This window comes from Rhineura floridana, chromosome 3, assembly GCF_030035675.1.
Source record: "Rhineura floridana isolate rRhiFlo1 chromosome 3, rRhiFlo1.hap2, whole genome shotgun sequence".
NCBI classification, from domain to species: Eukaryota; Metazoa; Chordata; class Lepidosauria; order Squamata; family Rhineuridae; genus Rhineura; species Rhineura floridana.
Genome location: NC_084482.1, coordinates 98,130,259 through 98,149,723, shown reverse-complemented (window position 1 = coordinate 98,149,723; position 19,465 = coordinate 98,130,259). Strand labels below are relative to the sequence as shown.

The 19,465-nt window shown below is 40.1% G+C and overlaps 1 protein-coding gene across 2 annotated transcripts in view; it reads left to right on the top strand.

Moving 5' to 3' along the window:
* NDFIP1 (Nedd4 family interacting protein 1) overlaps positions 1-19,465 on the top strand; it is a 34,260-nt gene that overhangs the window by 3,487 nt on the left and 11,308 nt on the right. Inside the window, exons 2-5 of one of the 2 annotated variants that reach the window (XM_061617015.1) lie at positions 10,006-10,087; positions 13,144-13,274; positions 13,914-14,001; positions 18,710-18,834. In XM_061617015.1, the coding sequence (XP_061472999.1) occupies positions 10,006-10,087; positions 13,144-13,274; positions 13,914-14,001; positions 18,710-18,834 (426 nt within the window). Of the gene's footprint in view, positions 1-9,999; positions 10,088-13,143; positions 13,275-13,913; positions 14,002-18,709; positions 18,835-19,465 lie in introns of both variants that reach the window. The other variant, XM_061617013.1, reaches the window with a different exon arrangement.

The following is a 19,465-nucleotide window of genomic DNA, read 5'->3' as shown; positions in this document are numbered from 1 at the left end:
ATTAGTGCAATCAGTTACACCAAAATTGGTTGGGTATTATCTTCTGTCAGTAGCAGCAGTTTGGCAAAGACTGGGGAGAAAAAAAGACTTGGTATTTAGAAGTGGGAGTTGTTGACAATTGTTCATTTCACAGCTCATCCCTTCCTCTCTCACTTTGTAGATAGTGGTTTTTGGAAAAAGTCAGAGCAGTAGTATGGTGCAGAATATTCTAGATGTGCTCTTTCTTTTTAATTTCTATTGAGCAGGCTGCATTTCATAGCTGATCTATGTACCCGGGGCATTACAGCAAGTTAAGTCCTAGTTATGTAAACATAATGTTTACTTAGACGCACAAGGCTTAACACAGATTGAACATTTGGGGCTTCCATGAACTGGACACTTGGTATCAGGTGATGAATGATAAAATATGTTGTACTAATAGCGGGATGAAGCATGTGAAATCCTTTGCCATTTCATTGTAAGCTGAGCATCTTATGTTTAGATATAATACTAGAGCTGATTAACAGAACTGAGCTCTCCTGTAATAAGTACAACTGTTTTGTGTTAACTTGTTTGTGTGAAACATCCAATGCAGATCATGGGTCTCAGGTTGGTTTTCAGGGAATCTAAGAGAAGGTTATAGTGTGAGGTCTTCCAGACAATTATTTCTGTTGAACTTCATAGAGCCTGCAGGCCCAATGGTGTACTTAGTTCTATGAGTGGAGTGCTGTTCTGTCTCAGCTCCTGAACTCTCTTCAGCCCTCCTGACAATCTGTTCCAGAACGTTGATGGAACCTCCAGAATAGCATGGGAGGTGCTGCAGAGGGTAGGGGGAATTGGCAAAAATTGCCTTCTCTCCCCACTTTCATTTAACATTTCACATTTCATTTAACATCCGTGCCGCTTCCATGAACAGAAGGACTCCTATTCACAAAAGGATGTCTTTGGCACCAACCCATTGTCTCTGAAACATCAGTTGTGAGCATATTAGATGGAAACAAGTACCACAGAAATACTGCAACTTACTTCTATGCAATATTTGTAGGATCAGAAGGCCTTAATTGGTAAAGTATAAAAATTTACTGTGTTTTTCTTCCAAATTTGTTATTTTGAGAAGAGGGGGAGCCTAACATAGTTAAATTAGGAAGGAATCCATATAGCAAAAAAGTGCATGCTTCTCAGACTGGTGCAAAATTAATTTGAAAAGCTTATACAGTTGTTTTCAGACTATGCTCATCTGATGCATTTTTTACATTTTTGAAAATAGTTGTAAAATAGATCCTAATATAATTTCTGGAGAAATTAACGTAGATGCAATAAGTACTTGGCAACAGGTGTAGAAAATCCCAAGTAAATGTTATAAATAGGATGCAATCCTGTGGTCCCTGGGAAGCTGTTCCAGGGGCCATAGGATTTTGCAAATCTCCCAGTCTGTGAATAGAGTGGTAGGCCCAAACATGGAGGCCTGCTGATTGCAGCTGTGGAACCTCTATATCTGTCCGTCCTCCACAGCTGATGCTCCAGTTGCCAAGTGGGTAAAGAAGACGCATGTTGGGGATGGATAGGGAGGGCTTTGGATCTTTATTGTCCCTCCCATTGCAACTTGAAGAAAAAACTGTTCTGGGGGGGGGAGGTAAAATGTCATTGCTCTCCATAGCGTGAGCCTGGCAAAGCTTTTGATTTGGTAGTTCATCTACCCTCTATTCTCTCTTTTCTGACTAGGTAGGATTGTTCTGTGAGGCTACAATCTTAAACGAACTTGCTGCAGAGTAAGCCCCACCAAATGTAGTTATTTTATAGAAGCTTGCAGTGTGATGATGTAAAATTTCCATTTTAACCTTTTAGTGTTTTAATGTAGCACAGTCAAATTTCCATGGTGTTTTAAAAGATTAAGCAAACACGATTAACAACCACTAGAGCCTTGATGAAAGCTTGAAGTGAAAAGAGAGAGAAAAAGAGAGAAATGAAGGAAAACAAAAGAGGATAAAACATAGGTTGGGAACCTGTGGCCCTCCAGATGTTGTTGGACTCCCAACTCTCAGTCACCCCAGCCAGCATGGCCAATCATTAGGAATGATGGAGATTGTAGTTCAGCAACATCTGGAGGTCCACACGATTCTCCTTTGCTGAGAAGAACATCAGTATGCACAATTCAAGTTTCATTATCAGCCAATTCTACAGAATTTTGTGATTCCAGAATATAGTGTACTACAAGTAGAAAGGAGCTATTTAAAAGGGGACTCTTTTAAAAGGGAACAATAGAGCAGAAAAGTGATTCAGTGATCTCATTTGATTGCAAGATGAATATATCCTACCAAAGTGATGTACTCTCAAAGAAGGTGTGGGTTCTTCTTACCACATGTTCATGTGAATGTTGGTGTCCCATATGATTTACTGCCTACTAAGTATGCATAGGATTATGGTTTTAGATGTACAAATAGAGATACTTTCAATAGGGAAGTAATATCCCAGTATGAAGAGGTGGTGAGATATAATTTGGAATATTCTGTCCAATTTGGTTAGTCAAGGATAATGGATCAAGTGTAAATGAACTAGAATGAGTGCAGAAACGATGGAAGAACCACATCTTCAGGGTGAGGCAGCATAGAAGTGATGCTGAGAGATTGAGTGACTGATGACTTGTCTTAATCCGAGTCCAACCCTGGGATCTTGAGGCAGGGAACATGACAGTGAGCTGTCCAAAGAGGAGCCATCCTTCTTCTGCCACCCACTTGTCTGGTTGAAATTCCTAATTGCCAGTGACCACTAGGTTAAAAATAAAGCTGGCATAGTATTTATTTATTTATTTATTTTATTTTATTAAGCTTATATACCACCCGACTAGCAACAGGTCTCTGGGCGGTGAACATTATAAACAAATATAAACTTCATAATAGTTTTTAGAACATATAAAAGGTACTGATCTTTATAGTTTTTTTTAAAAAAGGTAAGCATGTGGAATGATTTAAAATAGTGTAGAGGCAACATCTGGGGATGAGATGCATAAATGTTTCGAAATGGCTGAAGAAACCAAAGTGAAAGACATCGGCTGGAAAATGACAAAAACATCTGTAGGGTTGGACAACTGAGACTTATACAGTTTGTACAATTGGTTCTTCCAGCATTGAACAAATGCTGTTCTTGGTGACTTAGGCCTCTGCTTGATGTGAGTGTCTCCTTGTTATGTCATTTCATTTTATTTATTTATTTATTTATTTATTTGTTTGTTTATTTGTTTATTTATTTATTTATTTATTATTTGATTTATATCCCACCCTTCCTCCCAGCAGGAGCCCAGGGCAGCAAGCAAAAGCACTAAAAACTTTAAAACATAAAAACAAAATTTAAAACACATTAAAACAAAACATCTTTAAAAATGTTTCTTAAAAAAACCTTTCAAAACATCTTCTAAGATTAAAAACATTTTTAAAAGAAGGTTTAAGAACATATTAAAAAGCAATTCCAACACAGACTGGGATAGGTTTCAACTTAAAAAGCTTGTTGAAGAAGGAAGGTCTTCAATAGGCGCCAAAAAGATAACGGAGATGGCACCTGTCTAATATTTAATGGGAGGGAATTCCACAGGGTAGGTGCCGCCACACTAAAGTCCATTTCCTATGTTGTGCGGAATGGACCTCCTGATAAGATGCTATCTGCAGGAGGCCCTCACCTGCAGAGTGCAGTGATTGACTGGGTATATAACGGATAAGATGGTCTTTCAGGTATCCTGGTCCCAAGCTGCATAGGGCTTCATACACCAAAATTGGAACCTTGAACTTAGCCTGGTAGCAAATAGGCAGCCAGTGCAGTTCATAATCCTTTATTGACAGCATCACATATACCATCCTATCTACAAGCATGGTAGGAGGTGGCCTCTATAAACTGGGGCAAATAATGTTACTGTTCAGCAAATATGTGTCTAAATGTATCCATTTACAACTATGACATGAATGAAGAAGAGTCACATTGAGGAGGACATATGATTGCTAAAGTAGAGCCAATAAAGAGGGGCCTGGCTGTAATAATCAAATGTAAGAAAGTATTATCTTTATACAGATTGAGATGTATAAGTTGTATTTTACATGCTTTGTTGTGAAATGCTAGTGCAGTCATCTTCAATACCTTTTTCACATGCCTACTTGAGATCTTACTGAACTCTCCTATGTTGCCATAGAAACAGAATGAGATTTGAGGAGTGGTATCTGCAATCTAGAGCCTTTCATGCATTGTCATTCTGGGACCATTCAGCAGTTTTTGCACACAAATTAAGATAATAAAATTTAGAAACAGAAGCATACGTTTATTGGTGATGGGCTTGGTAAGAAGGCTTGCAGTGCTCTAGATTTGTTCATAAGCAGTTCTGAATGAATATATGTACTGATCCTTCTGTTCTTTTAATGTCTGCAAGTGAGAGGTATACAGTGTAAAACTCTTAAGGAATACCATTCATAATGGAGAAGCTTTTACTGGGAGGAATAGAAGAAATAAAATAGATTAGGAAATACGAACAAACATTATTTAATTTGAATTTAAATACCAATTGTTTGTGAATTGTTTTCCCTTTTTACACTGTTTTCTGAATATGAATTTGAAATTATAATGGCCTGACCTTATTCTTTTTAAATAAAGAAGCATCTTAATGGCTAGTGAACAAAGTATACATTCTTGATTAAATATAAAAAACCAATCTCAGGACCTTTTTTAAAAAAATACACATTCTAAAAATCCGAGTCTTGAGAGAAGCAGAAAAAACAGAAGACACAAATGCCTAATGAAAAGGCCACATAACAATTTTGAAAAGTAGAAATAGTACTAGTATTTGCTTCCTTAGCAAAAATTTATTCAGAAATGTATGCGTCTTCATATTGAGCAGGGTTGGGGGATTGAAGTTGTAGATGTTCCACCACCTCCAGAGTTCCGGTGACACACTGGCCAAGAGATGAGATTTGGGGAGGGGGGTTGTGTTTTTGTTTTCTCTTCATTCAAGTGGTTCTTGTTTTGGTTTTTTAATTCCATTTGCCGGGGGGACTATGCAAACTTCACGTTGGCATAGTTGATGGGCCTGGATCTTGGAGCCTCTTGGAAGAACAGAGGGCCTTTGGATCCAGTTGATCCTAGGCCTCCTTTACTCTTGGAATGCCTTTTCAGGGTCTGCTTCTGGCTGAAATACCACCAGTGGTGAATTTATGCTTTTAGAGCTTCTGTCTGTGAAGGTACCTCGCTCTGGTGGTGTTCCTCTCCACTGGCCAAGGGGCATTTGCTACCAATCCTAACTCCTTCCACCAGCAGATAATGAGATCACTCTGTTAGACGCTTTGTCTAAACACAGCAAATATTTTGTCCCATCTTCATGTTTTAAAGGAAGAGTGGTGAACTACCAATCCATGCGTCTGATCTGACCTACCAAACCATTTTTGATAGCTTGTCTGCCCCAACCCAATTTTCTGATAGTGCTGAACCACATAGCATCTCTCCTCTTCATGATGATTTTAGTCACCATTGGGAACTGATCAGAGCACTCTAGAAACATGAAGGGGCTCTCCGATCTGCTCCAATGTTTCCTGATCCTTTGGCTATCACCAGGACTTGGAAAACATTATAACAAATTGAAGTGCTGCTTCCTGTTTCCAGAGCACTCTGATCTGCTCCCAGTGGTGGTAGTGGAGAAGAGAAGATGAGCAGGGGTTGGGAGAGAATCCAGGCAAAAGGGAAGCTGATGGAAATAGAAGAGTTCACAACACATGGAGAGTATTATCAGGAATAGCATGAGATGAGAAAAAGAAGATGAGGGGCATTTAAAAGTAACAAATTAGACTGAACACTGTCTGGAACTATTGAATAAAATCTTATAATGAGGAAATGCGATCATAGTGACATGGGCATTATTAAATTAAGCAAGTGATCAGATTTTGATCAGAATTAAAGGAGAAAGTTGGGAAAGGAAGACTTGGTGGTGGAATATATTGCAGTAGTATCTGTCAGAGGTGGATTCTAGTCATGTCATTTTTTAATAAACAATTTTTATTATTTTTAAATATTCAGCTTCCATCCAACAAGAGGAATGACCTTACATATCCATCATAGCACCATTGTAGATGGATGGGAAGAAAGAGCTAAACATATAACAATGAGGAAACAACTAATAACAAGGAAATTAGCCAGAAATAACAATAACAACAAAAAGGGACCCAATTTCTTTTTTGAATCTTGGTAATTGGGCACTTTTACATGCAGATCATGCTGTTGGAGAAGAGTGCTGTGGTGTGTGTATGAGAAGTATGCATACATGTGCAAAAGTGTGGGATGGCCATTTGCATTTTTTGGACACATCTACAGCTTGCATGTGGTCCTGGGAGGGGTTATCATGACCCTTGGGCTGGAAAAAGATAGCCAACCCAATTTTACGGGCGGGACCACAATACCTGTCAGAACGCCTCTCCCGATATGAACCTGCCTGGACACTGCGCTCTACATCGAAGGCCCTCCTCTGAGTCCCAACTCATAGAGAGGCTCGGAGGGTGGTGACAAGAACTAGGGCCTTCTCAGTGGTGGCCCCCGAACTATGGAATAGTCTCCCCATTGAGGTGCGTATGGTGCCGACGCTGCTGTCTTTTCGGCGCCAGCTTAAGACCTGCCTCTTTTCTATGGCATTTTAACTTAAATTTTAAAAAATTATGTAATCTGATTTTTGCACTTTATACGTTTTTGTAATATTTATTATGCACTTTTTATGAGATGTATTTTGTATTTTCTGTTGTACACCGCCCAGAGAGCTATTGCTAGTCAGGCGGTGTAGAAATCTAATAAATAAATAAATAAAATAAATTAAAGGAAATGTTCTTTACCAGTTGCAAAATCACAAAACAGTCATTGTCTTCGTTACCCCAGTCTTTCAAAACTTTGGTTAGGCCTTGTTCTGTACTTTTCTGTGTTCCGCATGCTGCAGATGAAAATTGGCCCATCGTATGCTACCAGTCTCTATCCATGTAAAATTGTATGATTTGCTTTTCCTACTTTGTGAATCCTCGCTGTGCTAATAAGCAGTTAGTAGATTTTAGGTGGCTGGCATTATTGAAAAATATGTTGTGAGCTCTATCCATTAAGAAGAGAATCATGTTCATGTTCCTTGCAAGGTATAAAGTTGAGTCTTGGAATATAGCTTGCCTCTAACAGAACAGCTGAACAGGACGGAAGGGGCCCATGCACCTTTCTGGACTTTGAAATAAATGTGTTGTATCTAAATAATCCAGAGTCTGGTGTGTTATAAATATTACGAGAAGCTAAAAAGAATCCAGTATATTAACAAATAACACACACACACAAGAATAGTAATTGGAATCTTTGGAAGTTGTCTTAATATAAAACAATCAATCTTATTCTCCATAACACAGTTGTCAACATATTTCCTTTGACAGTTATTTCCTCTTTTCCTCCACCTTTATTGTACCATCCTATCTAATATGATTATGTAACTGTTTCAATGGTTTCTCCATGATTGACATTCAAACCTCAAATGGACTCCCTACCCATGCCTTTCTTCCTTGTATCAAGTAAGCAAGAGTAGCAATTCTCCCTTTTCTCCTTGAAAAGGGCCTTAACCATGTCTGTGTCATTTCTTTCTTGATTGTGTGCATGGCCTCAAATTTCATTCTTCTTTCACAAGTTCTTCTGACTGTTTCTTCCTGTTTACAAAAACTATACCCAAAATAATCACTTTTAATTTATCTTATGTCTGTCCTTTTTTTGCAGATATATACAATGTGATATAGCTTCTGCAGCACCATTACACATCCCTCTTCCTATCAGAGCCTTAGATAAAACTTAAAGTTGGCAACTGGTGATTTGCAAGCCAAACCCTGGTCTGCCATTTGCCATATGCAGCCTCCCCCCTTTTCAGCCACACCATTATGGCTTTTTTCTAGATGTGCAGGCAGTAGAAATGATTTCCACATGTAGTTAGCAATAGCTTTCCATGTCCTTCTGGGTTAACTGGCAGCTGAGAGGGGGAAGGAAATGCCATCTCTTGACTTGTACTTTCAGAGGCATGGCCTATCACCTGCGCAAACAATTGCTTTAGACCAGGAATAGTAAAATCAAACCGTTCTCTGGTCCTGTGATGGCACAGGCTGTGGTATGCACTGTAAGAGAGAAGGGAGGCACCTAACACAACCTGTCTTTCTTTGTCATTGTCACCAAGGGGGTATTTTTCCCCTTAATTTGTTTTTACGGAACAGCCCTTTAAGCTTTTGGATTTTAATTAGCCCAACTGGCTCCCTATATTGAATAGAATGGTATGGCATTTAGATATGAGGTGAATAACAAGATATCTAACAAAAAAGTTCCAAAACAAGCTATGCTTTTACTTAATAATTTTTGTAAGGCAACGAACAGTTTTTTAGAAAATTGTGTTAGGGAAAAAAGCTTGTATTCCAGTTTAAGTAGTTATCTGTAAGAGCAAAGAAAAAGAAACAGATGTAAACGCATTGAGCTAGACTTATTCTAGAGACTGTTTACCTCACCAAACCAATACTTATCAGTCTGGGTCTCTTTTCAACTTTTTCATGATTTCTTTTATAGCAATCCTACTGTCTTACAATCTTTCTCTTTAATTCTTGAAATCTCTCTCAAGTTTTTCAACTCCAGTTCTTCAACTCTCCCCCTGTTTTCTAGCTTGACTTACATACAGTATTTTCAGTCCCCTCCCAAACCCATTAGCCAGTCATAAGGAAAAGAGAGTCCTGCTGTATTTCTGTTTCTCCTTAAAAGCCAGATTCCTAGGCTAAATCTTTGATCCTTTGTCAAATATTTCAATTAATATGCTCCATAGTTAGAACAAACCATAGTGCCCTGAGGTAGGACATAATATGGAGCTGCGGAAAGTTCTAAAATAAATGTGGAAGCTTTTGATCTCCTCCTTGCATTTATGGAGGAAAAGGGGAGGGAGAGTTCCCAGCACTAAGGCTTGTGCAGGTTTTCTCATAGCAGAAAATGATGGTTTTCCATTATGTCTGAATCAGCAATTAAAGGCTGTTCTTAGGAACATAAGAAGCTGCCTGATACTGAGTCATAGCAGGTTAGTCTCGTTCAGTATTGTCAATACTGACTGTTAGTGGCTATCCACAGTTTCAGACAGAAATCGTCTTTCCTAGCCCTACCTGGAGATGCTAGATATTGAACATGGGATCTTTTGCATGCAAAGCACTTGCTCACCCACTGAGGTATGGTTCTTCCCCTAAGAGCCTCTTCAGTGCAAAAGAGAAAACATTCCCTCTTGAATATAAAAGAGAGATGCATGGGAGAAAATACCTGAGAATTACAAATTACACACTGGCATGTACTGTGTATGACTATGGGTATCCTAATGGACCAAGGATTAGTAAGTAATCACGGGCACTGTAATCCAGGAGATACCATCCTGTAACTCATCAAACTCATCCACAGAGCCCTTATTTATTTATTTAAAAACAGTTATGGTGACCTTTTACTCCAGCTACCAGAGCTCTGAAATGCTTTCAGCTCTCAAATTTAGAATATTTATGACTCTGTCAACCAAACAGCATGGACATTTGCTTTCCATCTCATGGGGAAACATTATTTAGTTTTTGCTTCTTGAAAGTTCTGGATGCTTACAGCTCCATCTATACAAGTCTCAGTTGGATTATGCTCCCAGGTTATATAAAGATTCTGTTTAGTTGCAAATCAATACATTTAATGGTTACAGCACCCAGATACAGGAAAATATAATTTCAAAATAGGAAACCTGATTAATGATTTAAATCATTGATTTAAATTGCCTTAATTTATTAAACACCTACTCACTATTTTTAAATATATTATTTTTCATTATTTTTATCAATAAGAAATATATTTTACATTTTTTGTTAGTGATTTCAAATTTCTGCAATCACAGTTGAAACTGTCCTGATTTCTTTTTAAGTGCGCATTTAAGATAACATTTGCACTTTTCATCTTGTCCTTGCAATGTTAAACCAAAACATATACATATATATATTTGTTTAGTTGCAGAACGAGGAAGAGCTTGGTGAGAATCTACAAATTGTAAATGATTTCCCACCACCTTACAGCAGCATTTCTGGGGAGAACTCAGGTAACATTTAAACCTTATAGATAGTAGAATGTATTTGCTAGTGATTGGAAGGATAGCAAAGTTATGTGCAGACAGCCTAAATTTGTGGGAAAATGTGTGATTTCATGAAAACCATCTTTGTCAAACAAGGCTCATCTTATGTTCCAGAGTGCTCTGTCTTAGCAGAGACAGGAAGGCTCACACTGAGAGCTATGCAGCATTTCAACGTATGGCTAATTTTATATTGTATTACATTTTTTGCTGTGAAGCTTGCCACTAATTTATATGCATATCAGGAAGGGGAGACTGAGACCGCAAGACAACTTAGTTTTCTTTCTCCTTCCTACTTCCTGTTGCAAATGAGCAAAGATGGAGGTCTCACAGCACCACGCTGATGGCTAGAATTTGACTTTCTTGCACATCTGACCTTTATATTGTTCATGTTTGGGCTGAACTGCTGTGTTTTGCAACATATGCAGGCTCTGCAAAATAGCTCAGAGTTGTTATCTTCCTATTGCCGGCAGCTCAGATAGAGTAGCGTATGACAACTGTACTGTATAAACCAGTGTTATCCAGTCTAAGTGTATTGGATTTTTTAGGGAAATGTAGTCTGTAGCAGCAAAAGGGTTGATTAATTGCTTTCTCGTCCTTGGGGGGGGGGAATGGGGGATTCTTAGAGGTGGATTGTTGCTGTTGTTATAAACACTTAATGGGTATATTCATGTCAAAGGTTAACTTTTGCTCAATACAGAGAGAGAGAGAGAGAGAGAAAAGGGTGACTGACCTCTGCTGGTAACATTGCTATAGTTATGATGTGTAAATAACTAACTAACCACAATATATGTTATTGGGATACACTGCCAGCTTAAGATCAATTTATAAAATATGAGCAGTAACAAACTGGTTTACAACTCATAAAACTAAGTTTAGGGTTGGCATTGAGAGAGAGCAAGGCTCTTGTGTCCAACAGCTGTGTGGCAGGCAGACATTCAACAGGACAAGCTTTTCTAGCATGGCAATGCAATTGTAATTCACCTGTTAACATTCTGCCTGTCAGACATCTCATTAGTTGTGTGGCTCCTGATTTATTTTTGGGCCCTTTACTCCACCCACAAAAGAGGACACAAATTTACATAGCTTTGCATTGCATATGAACATTTTATACACATATGTGCTCTTTTTTTGAATTTGGGGTGAAGGGTCTGATCCACTTTCAGTGTTCTGGACCCAGAAAAGCCTGTTGGCACCCCTGAACATATTTGTAAATGCTGGCTAATTATTGCTTGCTGCTTGCAGAATGTATCTTTCTCCAAGCCTTCATCATATCTCTGAGGATTCTGCAGCCATGTTTCAGTTGTGCTCAGCTGTTACGACAGGCTATGATCATCTTGTAAAGTTCCAAACCATTTCAAATTGGCACCTGGGAATATGTTTGCATGCAGTGTAGAATTAATAGGATGAATCAAAGCACCATAATCTGCTTCTAAGTGACATTCATTATATGACATTCATTATATGATTATGTTCATAATTGACATCAGCATTGCTGTGACAACCTTTCATTTTGGAAAGAGAATTAATACTGATCGTCTGAATTGGTTGCATACAAGGGGTCCCTTCTTACGCATAATCTTATCTGAATAAAAGACCATAGAGCAGGAGTAGCTAACCTGTGGCCTTCAGATACTGTTGGACTACAACTCCCATCAGCCCCAACCAGCATAGCCGACAGTCAAGAATGATGGGAGTTGTAGTCAAACAAGTTAGTCATGCCTGCCCTAAACCTGTGTTGCCTTCTCCTGTTTGCACAATAGTTTTGCTTTCATCCCTTCACCAATACTTCACCAAATTGTTAGTTGTGAGCAAACCAGTCATATTGGATATTCCGAAGCTGTGGAAGGAAAAAGTAAAGAAAAAGAAAAGAGAGGCATATTGTACGGAATCAGCGAGACTTAAATGTGCTTAAATTTGGCTGGATCATGCTCAAAATATTGTGTTTAAGTACACATAGTATTTTTCCATGGAAGTTTTTTAGAGAAGAATGCATAACTACTACAACATATCTCCCTAAGGGGTCTGTTTTCTCTTGCTGTGCTCCATTTGGATTCCTGGAACCAGATAATCTCCAGAAAACAGGGACTTCTCTCTTCTTAATTAGCTTCTAGACCTTTCTGTGATGTCCAGCAATGTTAGATTGGAAATATTAAAATATTTCACTTCTCTTTTGAAATAGGAGAGTATGGAGTACAACGTTGAATATATTCATGTGTTGTGAACTGTCACTGCTGATTTTGCATGCATTTACACTTCAGTGTGATTGTCACAGACTGTGTTTATTTTATTTTTTATTTCATTACATCTAACCCTGCTGTTTACATTTTTTCTCTACATCCATGTGAATATACCTGTTAGCTGAGGATAACACTTTGGACATCTGAGAAAGGGGACTTGAATCCACAAAAGCTTATGATACCATTTGTTAGCCTTTAAGGTGCCACAAAGCTTTTAATTGTTGTTGAACAAACATTTCCTGTTTTCATGGATTGAAGATCTATTTGTCTATGAATGTATGTTGCACTTTCAATTTTCCGAAGCTCCAAAGTCTTAACATCCTTGGCAGAATAGTCCAACACCTGCTGTCGCTCTTGCCTAGATGCTTCCCATAGTTATTTAATTCACACTTCCATGCAGTCTTTTGACTGACAAGAGCATTCTGGTAAGAGTGTACTGCACCTTGTTTACAGTGAGATCATGTACATGTTTAATCAGCAGTAAGTTCCATTGTGTTCATTGGAGCTTAATCTCAGGTAAGTGTGACTAGAATTGTGGCCTTAGTGTTCTCCTTGTTCCACTTATATTCTGTGTGCACAATGTAAGTTTTTTAAATGGAATCTTTGATATTGCATAACATAGGTTAGTTCACAAACATCTTTCTCCAAATATATATTGTATTTATTTATTAAATTTATATTCTGCCCTTTCTCCCAAAGGAAGGAATATTAGGTTGTAGCTTTTTGTATGTAGATATTCATTGCTCTGATAATTAACCCATATGTCTCTTCCTCCCCCCACCCCAGTGTATTTTGACTACAAAGATGAGGCTGGGTTTCCTAATCCCCCTTCTTATAATGTAGCCACAACACTGCCTACTTATGATGAAGCAGAAAGAACTAAGGCAGAAGCTACCATTCCCTTAGTTCCTGGGAGGGTAAGTGTGAATTCATTTTGTATGTCTTAGTGTCACCTAAATCAAAGGTTGGGGATCTGTGTCCAAAAGATATTGCTGGACTACAACTCCTACTATACCTGACTATTGGCCATGCTGACTAGGACTGATGGGAGTTGGAGCCCCTACCCTACCCCCAATGTAAATGAATCATAATCATTAATTTTATAAAATTTTGTTGCTACATAATCTTTGTGCATTTTCAAACAAACATTAATACAACTTTTTTCTTAATTGCATAGTTAGATCACTACAATGCCTATCAGTTCAGCTTATACTGTTTGGGCAAATGTAGTGCTTTTGATCCTCCCCTTCCCCCAATGTATTGGAATACAATTTTTATACTAAATTTTAGTGATCTCTGACTTTGCTCACTATCATAAGTAGAAAATAATTATGACCTCCTTTCTGTCAGTTATCTATGGATATCGTCTCACCCTCAGGAATAGATACAAAACTTTTCTTACCCATCTGTGATTTTCATGGAAAAGAAAGGAAAAGTGTTTTGCCCTGATGGTTGCTGCACTGTTGTTCTCTTTTGGGATAAGTAATGTAAACCTCATGATGGTAATTAGTTTCAGTCAGACTTTTGTTAGCCATCTCAACTCATTTCTGTCTTAGGAGGAGGACTTTGTGGCACGAGATGACTTCGATGATTCTGACCAGCTGAGGATAGGAAATGATGGCATTTTCATGCTGACATTCTTCAGTAAGTACATTTTAAAAAATGAACCTTATATGTCAGAGCTGTTAGCAAGATTGAACTAGCGTTTTGCTTTCATTTTTTAAGATGGTCCATCTATATAGTAGACTGTCTCATTTGAATATTAATTATTCAGATTGTGTGATATATGCCAGATTAGGATGTGGTTACACCCTTGCTGCTAGTGCTAGCACACAGATAGCCAACTTTTACCATGGATCAGCCTTTTCTAGGCAAATAAGGGATTTGTAGTTACTTGGGATGAGCTGCATCCCAACCACTTACTTTAATACAAGCATGGAAGGAAGGAGGGGGACAGGGTGGATCTAGCTATAAGATAACAGGGGTGGTATTCTATTCATGCTATGTTTTCATTTTATATTGGAGGGTTCGAAATGCAACTTTCTGTTTTATATTGGAGGGTTCGAAATGCAATGGGGTGGTGGATGTCACCTCATTGTCATGGTCAGACCACTTCCTGGTGAAATTTAGACTTATGGCTCCAATCCTCCCCTGCAGGAGTGATGGACAGATTAAGATGGTCCACCCCCCAGAGACTAATGGAATCCACTGGATTCCTGAATGCCCTGGGGGAGTTCCCAGTAGATAGAGCAGCTGACCCTGTTGAAGCCCTTGTCACACTGTGGAACAGCGAGGCACATCAGGCTCTTGACACGGTTGCCCCAGTGTGCTCTCTCTGGCATTGTGGAGCCTGGTTTGCACCCTGGTACACCAGTGAGCTCAGGGCAATGAAATAGGCTGGATGACGGCTAGCTCGCAAGTGGCAGAAGACGTGCTGTGAGGCTGATCAGGCATGAGTAAAACATCATAACCGTGTCTATTGTGCGGCCGTAAGGGCGGTGAAGAAGGCCCACTTGTCTGCCTCCATCACATCCTCAAGTAGCCATCCAGTGGACCATTCCGTATTGTCAGGGGTCTGTTGACATCAACTCCAGGAAATGGAGTTTTAGACCCTTCAGAGACCCACTGTGAATTGCTTGCAAGGCACGTGGAGGGTAAAGTTGCTCGCCTCCATAGCAATCTTGATGCCTCATCCACATCTACTGCAGTCCCCAGTGAGGTTCCAGCACGACGTCTGCTGCAACTTCCTGGGAACGGTTTAAGTTGATGTGGTCTGATGATGTGGACAAGGTGCTTGCGATGATGCGGAAAGCAAAGTGTCCTCTTGACCCTTTTCCTTCTTGGCTTATTAAAGCTTGCTGAGGGTGTTAGATCGAGTGGATCCAGGGTGTGGTCAACGCATTGTTGCGGGAGGGAATGGTTCCAGCCGCCCTGAAAGAGGTGGTGATCTGACAGCTCCTGAAAAAGCCCACCCTGGACACATTGGTTTGCGACAACTACCACCCGGTTGCAAATACCCCCTTCTTAGGGAATGTGATTGAAAGGGTTGTGGTGCAACAATTTATTTATTTATTTATTTATTTTATTACATTTTTAGACCGCCCTATAGCAATAAGCTCCCAGGGCGGTGTACAGCATAATAAAACAGGTTAAAATACAAGTGGATGTAAATACAATACACAATAAAACATAATTAAAAATTTTCAATTTTAAATTCAAATTTTTAAATTTTTAAAATGCCTGGACGAAGAGGTAGGTCTTTACCTGGCGCCGAAAAGATAACAAAGAAGGCGCCAGGCGTATCTCATCAGGGAGGGCATTCCATAGTTCGGGGGCCACCACTGAGAAGGCCCTAGCTCTAGTTATCGTTCTCCGTGCCTCCCTATGCGTTGGGACACGGAGAAGGGCCTTCGACGTCGAGCGCAGCGACCGGGTAGGTACATAGCGGGAGAGGCGTTCCGCCAGGTATTGCGGTCCGATGCCGTTAAGGGCTTTATAGGTAAGAACCAACACTTTGAATCTGGCCCGGAAACATATTGGTAGCCAGTGCAGCTGGGCCAGGACAGGTGTTATATGATCAAATTTTTTTGTCCCAGTAAGAACTCTGGCCGCAGCATTCTGCACCAGCTGAAGTTTCCGAACCGTCTCCGAACCGTCTTCACAGGTAACCCTACGTAGAGTGCATTACAGTAGTCCAATCTAGAGGTTACCAGAGCATGGATAACTGTGGCAAGGTTCTCCTTATCCAGATAGGGTCATAGTTGGGCTACCAGCCGAAGCTGGTAGAACGCATTCCGTGCCACCGAGGCTACTTGAGCCTCCAGTGACAGGAGCGGATCTAATAAGACCCCCAAACTACGGACCTGCTCCTTTAGGGGGAGTGTAACCCCATCTAGGGCAGGTCGGATATCAACCATCTGGGCAGAGAGCCCCCCCACCAACAGCATCTCAGTCTTGTCAGGATTGAGTCTCAGTTTATTAGCTCTCATCCAGTCCATTATCGCGGCCAGGCAGTGGTTTAGTACATTAACAGCCTCACCTGAAGAAGATGAAAAGGAGAAGTAGAGCTGCGTATCATCAGCATATTGCTGGAAATGCACTCCAAATCTCCTAATGACCTCGCCCAGCGGCTTCATATAGATATTAAAGAGCATGGGGGACAGAACTGAACCCTGTGGGACCCCATATTGGAGTACCCAGGGACTCGAGTAATGCTCCCCAAGCACCACCTTCTGGAGACGATTCTCGAGGTAGGAGCACAGCCACTGCCAAGCAGTGCCTCCAACTCCCAAGTCCGCAAGTCGCCCCAGAAGGATACCATGGTCGATGGTATCAAACGCCGCTGAGAGATCAAGGAGAACCTTGCAAGTATTCATGGATGAAACGGAGTATCTTGACCCATTCCAGTCTGGGTTCAGGCTTGCTTATGGGACTGAATCAGCCTTGGTCGCCCTGACGGATGACCTTTTTTGGAGAGGACAGGGGGAGTGCAACCCTATTATTCTTACTTGACCTCTCGGTGGCTTTTGATATCATTGACCGTGGTATCCTTCTGGGCTGACTTGACGAGATGGGTATTGGAGGCACTGTTTTACAGTGGTTCTGATCCTAACTCCAGGATCATTTTCAGAGAATAGCATTGGCCAATTGTATTTCAGCCCCCTGGCATTTGTGCTGTGTGATCCACAGGGTACCATATTGTCCCCCATGCTGTTTAACATCTATATCGGCCTTTCCCAACCAGTGTGCCTCCAGATGTTGTTGGACCACAACTCCCATCAGCCTCAGCCAGCATTGTCAATGGTCAGGAAAGATGGGAATTGTGGTCCAACAACATCTGGAGGCACACTGGTTGGGAAAGGCTGATATATATGAAGCCCTTGGGAGTGGTCATCAGGAGATTTGGGGCAAGGTGTCAGCAATATGCTGATGATACCCAGCTGTATTTCTCTGTAACATCTGAATCAGGAGAGGCCATGCAAGCCCTGGACTGGAGCCTGGACTCTGTGGTGGGCTGGTTAAGGGCCAGTAAACTGACTGTCAGTCCTAACAAGATGGAGATGCTGCATGCTGGTGATTCCCTAGTTTGGATAATTGGTCAGTTGCCTGCTTTGGATGGGGTCGTACTCCCTCTGAAAGAGCAGGTCCATAGTCTGGGGGTGCTCCTGGATCCATCTTTGATGCTAGAGGCCCAGGTGACCTCCATGGTTACAAGTGCCTGTCACCAGCTTTGGATGGTAAGATAGCTGCAGCCGTTTATGGACAGGTATAGCCTGACCACTGTTGTCCATGCACTAGTAACCTCCAGATTAGATTACTGTAATGCACTCTATCGGGGGCTACCCTTGAGGTTGGTCCAGAAGTTGCAGCTGGTGCAAAATGCGATAGCGAGACTGCTCACTGGAGCAGGTTATTGCCAACATGTGACTGTGCTACTGAAAGAATTGCACTGATTACCTATTAGCTACCGGCCTAAGTTCAGGGTTCTCATTTTGGTTTATAAAGCCCTATACAGCTTGTGACCAGGATACCTGAAAGACCATCTTATCCCTTATATATTCAGTCAATCACTGCGCTCTACTATCTTATCTGGAGGTCCATTCCACGCAACATAGGAAACGGACCTTTAGCGTAGTGGTGCCTACTCTTCGGAATTCCCTCCCCTTAAATATTAGACAGGCACCATCTCTGTTATCTTTTCGGTGCCTACTGAAGACCTTCCTCTTTCAGCAAATCTTTTAAGTAGAGGCCTTATCCCAGTCTGCATCTGTGCTGGAATTGCTTTTAATATATTTTTAAACCTTTTGAAAAAATGTTTTTAAAGCTTTTCTAAAATGTTTTTAAAGATGTTTTGTCTTAATTAATTAATTAAACCATTAATGTTTTTAATGGTTGTGGTGTTTTAATATATTCTGAAGTCTGTTTTTATGATGTTTTAAAGTGTTTTTAGTGCTTTTGTTCACTGCCCTGCGCTCCTACTGGGAGAAAGGACAGGATATATATTAAATAAATAAAATAATAAATAAATAAACTTTCAGAAAAATTAAGGGTGATGTGAACATTTCTGCTTGAAAGCATAAGAACAGCACTGCTGGTTCAGAGCAAAGATCCATATAGTCTAGCACCCTATTCTCCACAGTAGCTAATCAAATGCTTCATTCTTTAAAAAGCTATCACTTTTCACACACTTTTTTTTAACCAGCCTATTAATCTCAGCAGTGTCATATAGCAGCAAGCAGTGTGTTTGTTTTCTGTGTTCGTTGCACTTTTAATGTTATTTTTTAAGTAAATAATAATTAACAGGTGGCACAATCAATTATTCAATTGCTGTTTTCTCTCTCTTTTTTTCTAGTGGCATTCCTTTTCAACTGGATTGGATTCTTTCTCTCTTTCTGCCTGACTACCTCAGCAGCAGGGAGATATGGGGCCATTTCTGGGTTTGGTCTGTCTCTCATTAAGTGGATCCTGATTGTTAGGGTAAGTTGCAGAGTGGAAAAAAGGAAGGCTGCAGAAATAGACAAGTGTTCTGTGTTTGATAAACAGTGTAAAAAGTAATTCCCTAGTGGCTCCTTTCTTTGTGAAAATCCTGAAGACAAAATGTGTACAAAAGATGTTAATACATCTTTATGTATTACGTTTAATATATCTTTATGTATATCTTTATGTAATACAACCTGATTGGGTTACCTATTCTAGGCAAGCATTTGAAATTCTGAACACCATCATCTCTGCAAACACCAAACTTGATTTCTGAAATGGAAATTAAACGGATTTGCTTATTATGCTTGTTAAAGCTAATTTGCATATTTGCAGAAATTATTTTGGATGAGGCAGTACTTTAGAAAGGAAAGGAGAATAGTCAGGGAGACATGGACTGAGGACGCTATTGATAGTTATATTAAGTGAAATCTACCCTACTGGAAGCCCCTCTTGGATCTTCTGAATCTACAAATGCTGCCAATGTTTTTTTTAGCTTTCTTCCACAGGCATGTGGGTAAGAGAGAATGAAATTAATATTTAAAGCTGATTTTGATCATACTGCTGTGTTAGATGCCATATTCGTTCTCTGCAGTGTGGTGACTATTGTGCTTATTTTCAAAGCTCTGTG